The following is a 15,059-nucleotide window of genomic DNA, read 5'->3' on the forward strand; positions in this document are numbered from 1 at the left end:
TCAGACTTATCCAATTTATTGTATATTGGATTTAATAGTGGAGTTCATAAAATGCAGATTCCTGAACCGTGTTTCCTGGTTTCAGCTCCATACCTCTGAACATGGGACTAAGAATCTGCAGTTTTATAATCATTCCAAAACAATTGTTGATGTAAGAGGATCATGTAACTCTAGTTGAATATAAAAGCAACCACTGTTGTACTGATTTAGGGCAGGGGTAAAGTTCAGTGTTAGAGTATACGTTTAGCACCTATCAAATGAACACTGATTTATGAGGGTGTGGTAATATAAGCACTTAAGTAATTTCCTAAGGTAATTTTTAATATATTTTATTGTAAAAATACTGTACAGAGGGGTCTAAGGCAATTATTTTCTCATTGTGTTGGGTTTAAACTCAGGACCTTGTACTTAGTAGACAGCCAGCACTTTCTTGCACTGGTAAATGTTAAGATAAGGTCTTACTTCTTGCATGGATTCTGTACTTAAAACATGATCTTCCTGTTTTAGGCATTCACTTTCAGTGAGATTTCAGCATCTTAGCTTCCACAACTACCCTTCACCTGTTGAAATGGTCTCTCACAGATTTTTTTTCTATCTGAGATTGCCCCAAACCACAGTCCTTCCCAAATCAGCCTCACAAAGTGGCTGGTATAATAGGAGGAAACCATCTCCAGTGACTGCATCGAATAGGGACATACATGTATATCCAGGTTATTCTTGAACCACAATCTTCCAACCTCAACTTCCCAACTAGCAAGGAATACAGGCATGAGCCAGCACAAGCAGCACAATCAGTAACATAGGAAGGATGACTACAAACATCCCCCTTCTATTGGATGAGTGCTGCCAAGTACTTCACTGTACTTCCTCAGTAACCAGGATTCCCAAAACATTGAAATATTTGCACCGTTTTTTGGTCAGGCAAGACTATCTTGGAAACAAAGGCAGTAAAGAAGTTAAGGGAGAAAAATGTCCCCTCTTTTGGTTCAGATTGAAGAGTTCCATTGAGAAATCCCAGGAACAGAGATCTAAATAGAGTATGTCCATGACAATTAGTATTTGTCTGCCTGTCTCACCTAAGATCTATCAAACTACCACCCTGGGTTCCACGTGGGCATATTGAGAACCAAGAGAAGATACATTCCCACATTCAGGTTATTAGAGCAAGGATGGACTGAACTTAAGGAAGCTGATGCTCCAGAGATACAGAATATAATCTCACATGAAAATATAAACTACACCAATCAGGTTACCTCTGGTGAGAGTCTGGATTCGAATAGATATGGAGAACTCAAGTTGATTACCAGTAGCTTACAGTTGATCAAAGAAGAAAGACTGGAGAAGGAGAGAGAAGAAGAAAGGCAGGAGAGGCCATGGGGAGCCATGAGTAAAGAGGGGATGCTGGTCAGTGAGCAGAAGAGAGTGGACAGATTCACAGTCACAAATGGAAACTTCCAGGAATGCTGAGAAATGAGAAAAATGAAAAGCCTGCTTAACTGCACAAGGTAAAAGCAGATTAGAAATGTTCTCCACTTAAGTAATTGTAACCTCATTGCACATGCTTAGGAGAGTCTTCATCATTCAAACAGAAAAACAATGAAAGGAAACCAGGATTAAGTGAGCTCTTTGTATGCAATGTACTTGCTGAGTGTTTATTGTATTTTCTCCTTAACTCAAAATTACATAATATATGCAGTTAATACCAGAAAATTCTGGTCCATCATTTTCACACTAGAATTCTAATGGAATATCTAGACCCACAAAATAGAATAGCTATCACCACATGTTGTTAACAAGTATTTAAAATGTAGGCAGTATACAAGTATCCTGGGGGAAGTCCTTAAAGAGATCTGGGAAGGCTGGGGTTTTGGGGGAGAGAACAATACAGGCATCGTCACTGGGTATCATAAAGCCTTGACAATTTCAGGTCAGTTCTGCTTCACTCCAGAGACAAACCCCAGGGAAAAGCTAGAGTAGAACATGGCAGCAGGAGAGAAGAGGAAGAGCAGCAGCTGGGAAGCAGGAGACCAGGAATGGATCATGCTGATGGCCTACCAGGATAAGAAACATTGGGAAAAACATGAAAAGGATTGTGAAAATGGGACTGGTTGGAAGAAAGGATGGGGTTCGCTGGAGGGATTTCTAAACTGTGAAAGAATGGAAAACAGAGCTGTGAAGGAAGAAAAGGGAAGGCATGAGTTCTGCTGTTGCAGATTGCTCATCTATTGGACCTAGAACCAGGGTTGATTGTTTATGGTAATGTGAGACACAGAGAAGTCTAGAACCCACTTAAATTCTCTAAGGAATCACAGTTGGTGTGAGGGAGGCGAGAAGAGTTCACTTGTAAAACTGTGCACCTATCCAGCAAGAGCTGGATCCAGTAGCATGGGGGATGATCTGCTCTCATGGTGACTCCACCCACTCTACCTGAATCACAGGATTCTGGCCACACCCCTGACTTCATGTTTCTCTGACCAATGGAATACAAGAATTGAGACCACGCCCACATTCCATGCTGCCTAGTAGCACTGGGATGCCCTCTATTGGCTCACACCACTAAAGGAGTTGAAGGAGGTAGAGGTGGTGAGTGGTGAGTGAGCAAATTGAGCGGATTTTGAGGAAATAGTTGGAGCTAGAGAGAATTACTGGAATTGATTTTAGACAGCCTGGGAATGTGGCCCCCCCACCTTCGCCGTCCCAGTGCTGGTATGTCTGAGAAAAAAAGAGAAAAAAAAGTAGCTGCAGGAAGGAAACTACTGCAACAATACCAGCAGAGGAATGGTCCTGCTAGACCTGGAGAATCCAAGAAGAGGAAAATGAAAGAGGGAGGTAACCCCAAGACAAACACCGCTGGGGACTGTCCTTTACTCAAGGGTGCGGCCCAAGACCACGCAGACCCTGAGCCTCCCCCTCCCCTGGGCACTGTCACAGCTGCCAGGGTCCAGAGCGTCACAGGTCCCAATAACACCAAGGACCTGGAGAGACACAACCAACACCTGGTGCTTGCCCTGGACTCCAGCACAATACAAAAGCAGCAGCTCTGCATTGAGATCCAAGAGCTGCAGGATCAACAGGGAAAAGACAAGGAGAAGATGGCCTGTGTGCATGAAGCCCTGAAAGCAGAGCTGGAGCAGCACAAGCTGTCGATACAGATGCTGATTAGAGAAAAAGCAGACTTACAATCTGCCCTGGCCCACAAGCAGCAAGAGGCCGATGAAAGAGCACTGGAGCAGGAGGGTCTTACCAGCTGCCTGCAGGCTGCACAGCAGCGAGTAACAGAGCTAGAAACAACATTGTCTGCAGTCAACACCACGCAGAATGAGACCGAGAACAACAATGTACAGCTCATGAAAGCCCTGAATCGTGTGAAGCTGCAGCTCCAGGAAAAGGCCAGAAGTATTGAAGACCTGGAGGATGAGAACACCGAGCTGCAGGAGAGGCTGGAAGTGCTCCTGACACAGAAGGCCGACATGAAAATGGAAATCCACAAGTTCCAAGAGGAACTAGTGGAGCGGGCAGAGTTGGAAAGCCAACTCAACAACACGAAGGAGTTGGTGGCAAAATTAAAGGAGGAGAGAGACACGTTTGCGGAGGACCTGAGGCTGGAGAGCTCCAGGGGGAAGGAGAAAGTCCAGCAGCTGCTAGAGCAGGTGAGCCAGCTGAGAGAGGAGAAGGAGCAAGGGGTGAGGCAGGTGTTGGAGTTGGAGAGCAAGCTGGTGGAGCTGAGAGAGCAGCTGTCAGAGCTGCGGCCCCCAGAGCCGCCTGCAGGGCCAGCTCAGGCTGAGCAGCAGCTGCAGGCCCACACCCTGCAGTTGCAGAAGGAGCTCAAGACCCTGGAGGAGCAACTTCACCTCCAGGTGGAGGAGAACCAGAGCCTCAGTCTCCAGAACCTGGAGCAGCAGCAGCGGCTGTGGATACTGGAAAAGAAGGCTGAGGAATGGGCACAGCATGCCGAGGACCGGCGCAAGATCCTGGAGACCATGGAGAAGGAACAGGAGACCTTGAAACGCACGCTGGTGCACAACCGCCAGCTGAAAGAAGAGCTGGCCCAGCTGCAGGATGCCTTGCAGAGGCTGAGCGCTGAGAAGGGGGAGCTCGCCAGCATCCTGCACACAGAGCAGCAGGAGAAGACAACCCTGCAGGCGAAGCTGGATGAGCTGGAGGAGGAATTCAAAGAAGGAAAAGACGTGGCAGAGTTCAAGCGCCAAGCAGCTGAGGATCTGCAGGAGCTGCATGACAAGTACCTGGCCCAGGTGCAGGAGCTGAGCGCCACCTGCAAACAGCACAAGGCCACCAGCCAGCAGCTGATGTCAGAGAAGGAGGCCCTGCAGCAGCACCTGCTGAATCAGAGCCATCTGATGGACCAGCTGAAGCAGGAGCAGGTGCAGAGCAAGTTGCTGGCCCAGATGGAAAGGGAGAAGTTAGAGGACACTCTGAAGTGTCTGGAAGCAACAAGACAGGAGAAGGCGCAGCTGCGGGCCCAGCTGAGCGCCCTGGCTTTCCCCAGGGAAGATGAAGGCCTGAGCCAAGACGAAGACAAGGGTGAGGAGGCGACTCCCCATGATGTGACTGTTCCAGACGACGTAGACAACCCGCAGAGCATGTGGGATTTTTACATGGACGCACTGTCCATCGCAGAAGGCAGGAAGGCGAGGATGAGCCGGCAGCTGCAGGAGCAGCAGGCCCGCTGCGGGTGCCTGAGTCAGCTGGCAGCCCAGTGCCAGAGAAAGCTGGAGAGCCAGGCCGCCTTCCCCCAGCGCTGCATCCACAGGCTGTTCGGCAAGAAGAAGCAGGACACACAGGCGCCCAAGAAGAAGCTGCACATCTGCTTCCCTGAAGACCTGGCCAGCAAGGGACACCCCCAGAGTCACGTGGATGACCTCCACCATCGCTGCAGCCAGCTGACCCAACACCTGACCACCATGGAAGAGACCATCGTGCTGTACAAGGAACAGCTAGAAGTCCTGGAGAAGCTGTGTCAGGAGAAAGAGCAGTGTGTGAGCCAGCTGTCCCAGGAGAAGAGGAGGAAGAGGAAGGAGCTGAAGGACCTGCTGCTGCGCCTTACAGGGGAGAGCACAGAGTGCCAGGACATGATGCTGGCAGCCGCCCAGGCCCCTGCTGCCGAGGCCCCCTTAGACCTCTCAGTCCCCCTGAAGACCGAGGTCAGGGAGCAAGGCTGTGAAGATATGCATCTTCAAGAAAGCTTGAAGCCTGTCCCTGAAGAGGCTGGGGTGCCTGGGCCCCTGGAGAGCCCCACTGCAGAGCCTCCTGTGCCGCTGCTGCCTGCCATCCAGCCCCAGCAAGAGCCCACAGACGGGGGCGAAGAGTCCTGCCTCCCTTTCTTCTATAAGCCACAAGCAGATGATGTATTTGAAATCATCACCATCTAAAGACCTGGCAGCCACTGCCTAGACAAGTCGACTCTTGTCCTCTTGCAGGACATAGCAGTTGGGTGGCATTTTCTTGGTTCTTGTTACTATGGGAGATGGGAAGGGTAACAGTAACAGAGCAGCCAATCCTGAGAGGTGGCTAATCTTTAGGAAAGTATATTGGTTGCTAGTGAAGGGTCCCAGGTGATGTTTTTTACAATGACTAAATTCTTTCCATGAATGAAAAAGATGGGAAGTGATGGCATAGTTTTCACTTAGCATATTGTCTTAGTGATACTTTATGTCACTTCTCTATTAACGTTCTGGTGTTTGTGCACCAGTAACAAATTCTTTTTTTAAATTTTAATCCAACATAATGCTAGTACGGTGAGGTGAAAAAAAATAGTACAAACTGTTAAAAACGAAAATGTTTTTAAACCTGACAACTTGGAAAAAAGAAATAGTGATATCAGGATAAATGGAGGATTCCTGTAGTAGAAAAAATACAAGAATGTGCTGAAGTATAATGCAGAATAATAACACACAATTGTAGAATGTGTATAATGAGAATGCCAAATGTCTCAATTTTTCACTTATGAATTGTTCAAGTTGCATATTCAGTGAATCAAATAAAGTATTAAAATTAATTTGCTCTCTTTGTGTGTGTGTGCATTTGTGCTGGTCTGTAGGCTTGACCTTGTGTGCTGTTCCTGGGCTTATTTTGCATCCCTTGTGGCTTTTTAGTGGATAGAGGTGAGAGTGTCAGTGACTTTCCTATCAGGTCTGGCTTCTATTGCAGTCTTCAGATCTTAGCCTCCTGAGTAGCTAGGGCTGCTATTGAGAGCCTGTGGTACCTATCTCTGTCTGTCCTGTCTGTGTCTCTGTGTCTGTGTCTGAGTCTGTGTCTCTGTCTCTCTCTCTCTGTCTCTCTCTGGTGTAGGTTCTCGGGCTACAAATCAGGGCCTGGGTGCTTTCCTAAAGGCTAACTCTCTGCCACTTGACCACTGCCACACTTCAGTACTTAATTGACAAGAAGAGTCATGAGGACTTATCTAGGCTGACTTTGAGCTGCAATGTTCAGATCTTAGCCTCTTGAGTAGCTAAGATTATACTTGTGAGCCCACAGTGTCTAATGTGCTCTTTTTTTTAACTTACCACTCAAACCTAGTAGAAGATTAAAAATTAAAATGTATCCTCTTGTTTGGGACACTGCTGGCAGTAACTTCTGGGTTAATGACACAGCATCAGTGATATGTTAAAGATGAGTACACGCTTCCCATGATGAAACCAGTGTCCTCTCGGGTCCTCACAAGAAGAGAGGTGACACATATTGCCTGAGTGCATTGTGGTTGTCTATGTCATTGCCACAATTATTCTTTCATGCATAAGGCTGTTTCTCTTTTCACAAGGAAGTGGAGTTCATTCTCTCTTTCTTTGAATCTGAGTTAATTTTGAGACTTCTCCTGACCAGAAGAAACTGATGAAAGTGATGCTGCTCAGTTCTGAGTGCAGCCTACAATGAGTATTATCTTCCTGTTTGCTCTTGCCTACTAATGAACAGGGTATAAAGGAACTGGCTAGAGATTACTGGAGGGAAGAAGATGATGTGGAGCTGCTTTTAAATGCCCTACATTCGATGAGCCTTGTAGGATCTTGCAGCCTAACTGGACAACCTAACAATGTTCCCAGCAAATCATTGACTGAAAGGCAGACCCACTAAGAAGCTGTGAAGTTATGGTTGTTGCAGGACACTAAGTTTTACAGTGACTGGTCACAAAAGCAATAGATCAAATATTCTTTGTATATGCTAAGCAATTGGTTTTAGGCCCTGGAGTGGCACTATAACCAAGAATGATCCCTGCCCTCCATGAGCTGAGTGTGTCAAGGGGGTGATCACACAGAATTAATAACTTCAGCATTCGAACTGGAGAACAGGGACAGGTGTTTTTTCTTAATGGTGGTACTGAATTTGAACTGAGAACATCATTCTTTATAGGGAAGAATTCTCCTGGTGATCCCTGCTTCTAGCCCTTTATGACACTGATCATGTTTTTCATTTATTTATTTATTTACTTTTGTGCCTGTCCTGGGGTTTGAACTCAGGGCTTAGACACTGTCCCTAAGCTTTTTTGTTCAAGGCCAGCACTCTACCACTTCAGCCATAGCTTCACTTTTGGCTTTTTTGGAGCTAATAGTCTCATAGGCTTTCTTGCCTGGCCTAGCTTCACTTGGTGATCTTCAGATCTCTGCCTCTTGATTAGCTGTGATTACAAGCCTGAGCCACTGGCACCGATCTGAGCCACTGTCTGACACTGATCATCTTGACTCTTGCTACCTGACTAGGCTGACTTCAGAACTATGTTCCTCCTCCTCTATGATATCTGTTGTCCCTGGGATGACAGGTGGGCATCACTGTGCCTGGTTTCTTCAGTCCAGATAGAGTCTCCTGCCCTTTTTCACCTGGGTTGACCTGTACTCATTGTGCTCCATTCCCTGGCTTTGAATAGCTGAAATGGCAGGTGTGTCCCACAGCACAAGCTGCTGCTGTTGTAAGCCTTCGCCTAGTTTGTTTTTGAACCATCATGCTAAAAAGATATGTGAAGCAGGTTTGGACCTCCCTTGGGTAGGCTTTACTATTCTGCGGTCGTTGATGGGCCTCAGCTAGGATTGCCTACTGCTCAGACTAGGATCTCAGGCTCAGGCCTGCTGGGGAAGCACTGGTTATGGCTTCACACTTGTTTTCTCAGTGACTGATTCTATATAAAGGCTGCCTCCAGCCCTCTGCTGCTGATGAGAGCAAGAAGCAGCCAGTCCAACAGGAATCCTCCTGGCTCTCCTTAAAGACAGCTACACAGGGCTAACTGTGCCTTTTAATTTGACCATGAAGAAAAGAAAGAAATTGCAGTATGGAGAATTTACCTGGGCACTGGTACCTTAGAATATGTTTTAGTCTCCCAGGGTAGACTTACTGACTTCTCCCCAAAGTAGGATACACAGATCTATGGGAGCTTTATCCTCTACTTGTTTTTCCTAGGATAGAACTTACTGTCAGTCGTTCTGTGTGCATCAGGGTTTCCTTGGGTATTTTTCTTTCCTGTGGTTCCAGTGTCCAGCCTAAGGTGGCATCCTGGCCCAACATCAGTTTCCCTTTAGTTGGCCATTTGCACTGTGTGGCCTTTTTGCCTGGATACTGTGTCTGAACTAGGCCCCTCTTTTACGTTACCCCGAATAGTGAATGGTTGATAGGCTATAGAGTCTCAGGTGCTAAATTATGAGTATTTCAGCTAGAAAGCCAGCCATTGAAGGTTTGGAATGGTACCATTCGGGGAGCTCTAAAAACATTGTCCTTGGCACTGTGGGCACCATTGAATATAAAAGACTTGAGCAAAGGACACTAGCATTGATTTATGTTGACTTTTTGGCCACTTCTCCTTCACAGTCTTCCCAAACGAAGGAGGCCTGTTGCACAATATGTGGATCTCTGAAGTGGAAAGTTTTGCCATATACAAGAGAGTTTGTTTATAAGGCTACCACTGGAGGCAAGGGAAATGAAGTGTTGGGGGCCTTTGCATTCATGGTCCAACTTTCTGGCTTCCCATTGGTGCAAGTTCAGTAAGTGGCAGGATTAGGATCCTCTCAGAGGACAGTTTTTAACTTCCCATTTCCAAGGGTCCCTCCTCAGACCCAAGTGCAGGTATGATAGCTGCAACAGATTTGAGCTACTTCCAGATTCCTACTAGCAAACACTCAACTGCAAGACAACCATACATCAGAGGGGGTGTCTGCCGTAGAGTAATTGGGTATAAGTTGCTCAATTCTGTTCTCTGAAACTGATGATAAAAGGGAATAACTGAAAGCCAGTGAAGCAAAGCAGGTTTTTTTTTCTGCCTTTCCATTTCTAGGGTGTCATCAGTAACTCAGCAACTCATTAAAATCAAACTAACAAAATAGACTAACTTTAGAATCTAAATAGAGTTAGTGCTTAAGACAAAATCACATATGGTCAAAATTGTACTTCAGCTTCCTCTAGTGCCTATAAATTCAGTCACATACCACTTAGCAAGGCTTGCTTTGGTCATCAGTGGACTACATATATGAAAGTGAGCACAAAAGAGGATTTTGTAGCTGAAGAATTGCGGCACAATGACATCAAATCCAGCACAATGTATGTGGCGATGCTTATTGAACATCCTATTTTTTACTGCCTATGTTTATTATTTTTTATTGTGAAGGTGATGTACAGGAGGGTTACAGTTACATAAGTAAGGAAATGAGTACAATTCATGTCGAACATTGTTAGCCTTCTCATTTTCTCTTGCTATCCCTTATACCCCCATTTCTTCCCCCGCCCCTCCAAGTTGTAAAGTTCACTTCCAACATAGTGTCTTGTGAGTATCACTATTGCATTGGTTCACTCTTTGGACATCCTATTTCTTTGTGTGTGTGTGTGTGTGTGTGTGTGTGTAAGTTGTATTATTTTTATTAGTGAAAATAAATTATGCTTCCTTAAAAAAACAGTATTATCACTATATCGTTAAAATCTGATATAAACCCACTTACCTTCCAAAACCAAAGGTAATATTTTACTAAAATAATACACCAAAGTCTTTGCAAGTTAACTTCTCCAGGCTTCACACACATAAGAAATCCTTATGACAGACAAATAACAGCTCCATACCAAAACATAGATAGCTGGAACAAAGCCACTATGAATAAATGATACCCTGGAAATAACTGATAGGTGTTTTACATAGATTTGTCAACAATTATAGGTACAAGTTAATTTTGGAATTCAGGTAAAGACTGTACAAAGTAACCCATTTATTTCAATGCACATAGTATTAAGCATCTTTTTTTTTCTTTTTTTTGCTATTTTACTTGAATCATGCCCCAGCCTTTTGTTTATATTTTGCTTTTGAGACAAGGTTTCACTAATTGCTAGCTAGCCTCAAACTCAGTTCCTTATGTCTCCACCTCCCAAGTAGCTAGGATTACATATACCACCCAGAAAAATAGTTACATTTAAGGTCAATCCTAGTTTTTCCCCATGTAAAACCATTTTTATTTGAAAAGCATAGACAGTTAAGTCAGAACCTACTCCAAAAGCATTCTAAGATTCTTTGATAAAATCAGATTAAGAGGTGGTAGACTCCATTTCAGTCAGTGCCTGAAATAGTTTCACAAAGCAAGAAAATTTTTCTTAACGGATTCTCTCTTAACTCTGCTGTAGCTTCTTAAATCTCATAGACGGAAAGATGACCAGTCTTACCCTTTTGAGAACCAGGTCTTCATTCTAGGTCTTCTTTATGTAACTTAGGAATTCCTCTTTTCCCATTTGGCAGCCACTTTTTTTTTTTTCACTGTTCATGCAGTTGCTGTAACACAGCACCAGTTTCCTTCCCGGAAGAAATGCCCACTTTTCTAATGTCATGTCCACTCATAGGGAAGGGGGCAGGGACCACTGCTGCATCTCCGTGAGGAGTCTGCGTTCACCCTGTACTTCAGCAGCACACATACTCGGGCACTTGCATCTGGCTCTCTGGAATCTACCATGAAGTTTTGATAGGGTTTCAATGGTTCAGAACGATCTGATGCTTTAACTAAGTCTTTCCTATTTTTAACTCTAAATAAGCCAAGGTTTTTCCTCTTCTTTTGAAATCTTCAACCTCAAATCCCATTTTGTGACATCATCTTGTACTTTCCGCAGTGAGGCCGAGATGGTCCTTGGCTGAGCAACCTTCAACATTTTTACTGACTTCACTAAATTCTTCTAAACTTGCAATTGTGGGTAAACCTATATGAGGAGCCGCATCAAGATCATAGATCAGGTGAAATAAATCATTTACACATTTACCAACAAGAATTTTTTTTTCAGTTCTACCCAAATGTACTCTCCTGATAGTCCAGCCAAGGCTTTCGCATTTTCTGCGATTGCTTCCAAAGTCTCAGTGTCATGCTCACCAGGTTTGTCCACAATTCTGCCATCAAACCTGAAGTAGCTTAAAATCCGAAGTTAATCTTCTCGTATTCTTTGATGTGTGTATCCTACATATCGTAACTTTCTTATTTTTTTAAAATCTTCATAGCCATTAAAATAATCGAATCAAGAACCATCAAGGCCTAGAAACATGGAGTTTATAGTGAGGTCTCTGTGTTCAGCATCCTCCTGCCGGGCAGTTGTGAATTCTACCTAGACATGTCTTCCGTCAGTTGTGACATCCATCCTCAGTGTGGTAATTTCAAAATTGTCTTCACGAAGCCTGGCTGTGATGGTTCCGTTCTTCTCTCCCTTGTTGGTCATCCGAATGCTGCCTGACAGAAACATCTCCTTCATTTGGGTTGGGGTAGCAAAGTTTCACCCCATTCGGCAGATCCCTCACGGCTCCTCCTGCTGTTCTCAGCTCTTGATTCTTTCACAAATAACTCTGTCAGACTCTTCAATCCTCCCGTGAAAAGGGACTGGAATTCTTTCTAGATACTGGCCACTTAGTGGCCCAAGACAGAGCCTTCTCCAACCTGCGTCCTGTCCGGCCTGCCCAGGACATGGCAGCCTCTGCATCTGGAGAAGTCGCCACACACATCTGCCAGATGGGCATGTGGGCACACCAACCACACTTCCCTGCGCACGCACCACACTTCCCTGCGCCCACCACACTTCCCTGCACGCCCACCACACTTCCCTGCGAGCGCACCACACTTCCCTGCGAGCGCACCACACTTCCCTGCGCGCACCACACTTCCCTGCACGCCCACCACACTTCCCTGCGCGCCCACCACACTTCCCTGCGCGCCCACCACACTTCCCTGCGCGCGCACCACACTTCCCTGCGCGCGCACCACACTTCCCTGCGCGCCCACCACACTTCCCTGCGCCCACCACACTTCCCTGCGCGCGCACCACACTTCCCTGCGCGCCCACCACACTTCCCTGTGCGTGCACCACACTTCCCTGCGCACGCACCACACTTCCCTGCGCGCCCACCACACTTCCCTGTGCATGCACCACACTTCCCTGTGCGTGCACCACACTTCCCTGCGCGTGCACCACACTTCCCTGCACGCACACCACACTTCCCTGCGCGCACCACACTTCCCTGCACGCCCACCACACTTCCCTGCGCACACCACACTTCCCTGCACGTGCACACTTCCCTGCGCGCGCACCACACTTCCCTGCGCGCACCACACTTCCCTGCGTGCCCACCACACTTCCCTGCGCGCCCACCACACTTCCCTGCGCACACCACACTTCCCTGTGCGTGCACCACACTTCCCTGCGCGTGCACCACACTTCCCTGCGCGCCCACCACACTTCCCTGTGCATGCACCACACTTCCCTGTGCGTGCACCACACTTCCCTGCGCGTGCACCACACTTCCCTGCACGCACACCACACTTCCCTGCGCGCACCACACTTCCCTGCACGCCCACCACACTTCCCTGCGCACACCACACTTCCCTGCACGTGCACACTTCCCTGCGCGCGCACCACACTTCCCTGCGCGCACCACACTTCCCTGCGTGCCCACCACACTTCCCTGCGCGCCCACCACACTTCCCTGCGCACACCACACTTCCCTGTGCGTGCACCACACTTCCCTGCGCGTGCACCACACTTCCCTGCGCGCCCACCACACTTCCCTGTGCATGCACCACACTTCCCTGTGCGTGCACCACACTTCCCTGCGCGTGCACCACACTTCCCTGCACGCACACCACACTTCCCTGCGCGCACCACACTTCCCTGCACGCCCACCACACTTCCCTGCGCGCACCACACTTCCCTGCGAGCGCACCACACTTCCCTGCGCGCCCACCACACTTCCCTGCGTGCACCACACTTCCCTATGCGCCCACCACACTTCCCTGCGCGTGCACCACACTTCCCTGCACGCACCACACTTCCCTGCAGGTGGGGGTGAGATGCGATTTTATTCATCAACTGCCAGAGGCTCACCTCCTTGTCTAGAGGTGGCTCAACCCCAGCCAAGAGAGAGGGCCAGGCCTTGAGTTCAAGCCCCACTTGCACTAAACATCAAGTAAAAAAAAAAGTACATTTTCCTATCCCTCCCAAAGGGCAGACTTTGGGGTACATTGTGGGGAGGAGGAGGGGAGCAGGACTCCAGAGAACAAACTAGATCTCCAGATCATCGCAGTCACCCCATCTGCACCCAGAAGTCCTGACCCCCCCCACCCCCCCACAGAGACCTCACCACACACAGGGGGCCCTGAGATGACCCTGGCTCTCAGGATGCCACCCACCCATCTCAATGGGGCAGATGCTGGGGGATCGGGAAGCCCCCTCCCGGCCACGTGGATCAGGCAGATCTGACGCCCACTTGCTCAGAAACCCGTCCTGGGCCCAACACGCATGGTGCCCAGAGGACCCCTGCTCACCCCTTTTCCTCTGTGAGAAAACCCCTCGGGCCAAGTGCCAGGGGGCCTGCCAGGACCCGGCCTCTTGCCCCAACCTCCTGGTTCCCCCCCCCCCTGCCAAAGAGGCCGTGCATGGGGCGCCAGGATGGGGGCCACTGCGCCCACCGGCAACGGCTTACCCCTGGACATCCTAGTCACTAGTCACAGCTTACCCCTGGACATCCTAGTCACTAGTCACTAGTCACAGAGGGGTAAGCTGATGCAGTCATATCCAGAACACTGTATCTGATAAGGAACAATTGTTACTTGCTTATGTTCCTAGGATAGTATATTCACTTACATTGGTGTTTAATAATTACTTATTATTGAGTAAGAAGAACATTTCACTCTTGCCTGTCTTTTGGATTAACATTTTTATATAGTTTTAAATTGTGTACATCAGAGAAAATAGGCAATAATTACCTTTCTGAATCTGGCTTGTTTTGGTTAATAGAACCTTCAGTTCAACCCAGATATCTGCAAATGACATCATTCCTTTCTTTGTGAGCGAGTAATGTCGCATCGTGAGTACGTGCCACACTTTCTATTTTTATTAGCATCAGTTGGTTGCACACAGTGATCTCATTTTGAGTTGCCAAGTACGCATAGACGGTGCCTTGATGAGACTCATCCTTCCATCTTCCTTCCTCATCTTCCTCTACTCTTCCCAAACTAGCCTCAACAAGCTTCATTTTCACCCAGCTGCAAAAAAATATTTTGACTATATTCACCCTCCTTCATCCTCATTAACCCTCTTCCTTCCCAAATAGTTCTCACACCCCAGACAGTATATGCTTCACTTTCCTAACATTCATTTTTGTTAAAGTACATATTAATTATTCAAAGGTGATTGCCATTGTATTTCACACATGTACTTACTGTACTTTATGTGATTAATCCCTTTACTTACTCTTGCTTTTTCCAGTGTTCTACCCTCTATTTATTCATAGCTTTCAGTGAGTTTGGTTTTATTATCTCACTAACAGGTGCAATTGTATTTTGGCACTGTTCACTTTCTAGCATTCTCTTTTCTCCTTCTTACTTTTAACATTTTCACAATTGCAACAGGATAATTTATACATGCACACACATACACACATATGTGTTAAGAAATTAGTGTTTTTGTGGGTTTTTTTTTTTTGTCTTGGTACTGAGGCTTCAACTCAGAGCCTGGGTGCTGTGCCTAAACTTTTTGCTCAGGAATAGTACTCTACCACCTGAACCACAACTTACTTCTTGTCTTTAGGTTGTTGATTACTGATAAGAGTCTTCTGG

At 47.0% G+C, this 15,059-nt stretch overlaps 1 protein-coding gene and 1 pseudogene across 1 annotated transcript; one reads left to right on the forward strand and one right to left on the reverse strand.

Annotated features, from left to right (window-relative positions):
- The first annotated feature begins 2,708 nt into the window (after window positions 1-2,708).
- On the forward strand, window positions 2,709-5,390 carry LOC122106198 (golgin subfamily A member 2-like). The gene has a single exon (XM_042677497.1). The coding sequence runs from the start codon at window positions 2,709-2,711 to the stop codon at window positions 5,388-5,390; it is 2,682 nt and encodes an 893-aa protein (XP_042533431.1).
- Window positions 5,391-6,230: 840 nt separating this feature from the next.
- LOC122106199 lies at window positions 6,231-14,307 on the reverse strand (annotated as a pseudogene).
- Between the last annotated feature and the right edge of the window lie 752 nt (window positions 14,308-15,059).

Source organism: Dipodomys spectabilis, unplaced genomic scaffold (genome assembly GCF_019054845.1).
Source record: "Dipodomys spectabilis isolate Male_0828 unplaced genomic scaffold, ASM1905484v1 ptg000039l, whole genome shotgun sequence".
Lineage (NCBI taxonomy): Eukaryota > Metazoa > Chordata > Mammalia > Rodentia > Heteromyidae > Dipodomys > Dipodomys spectabilis.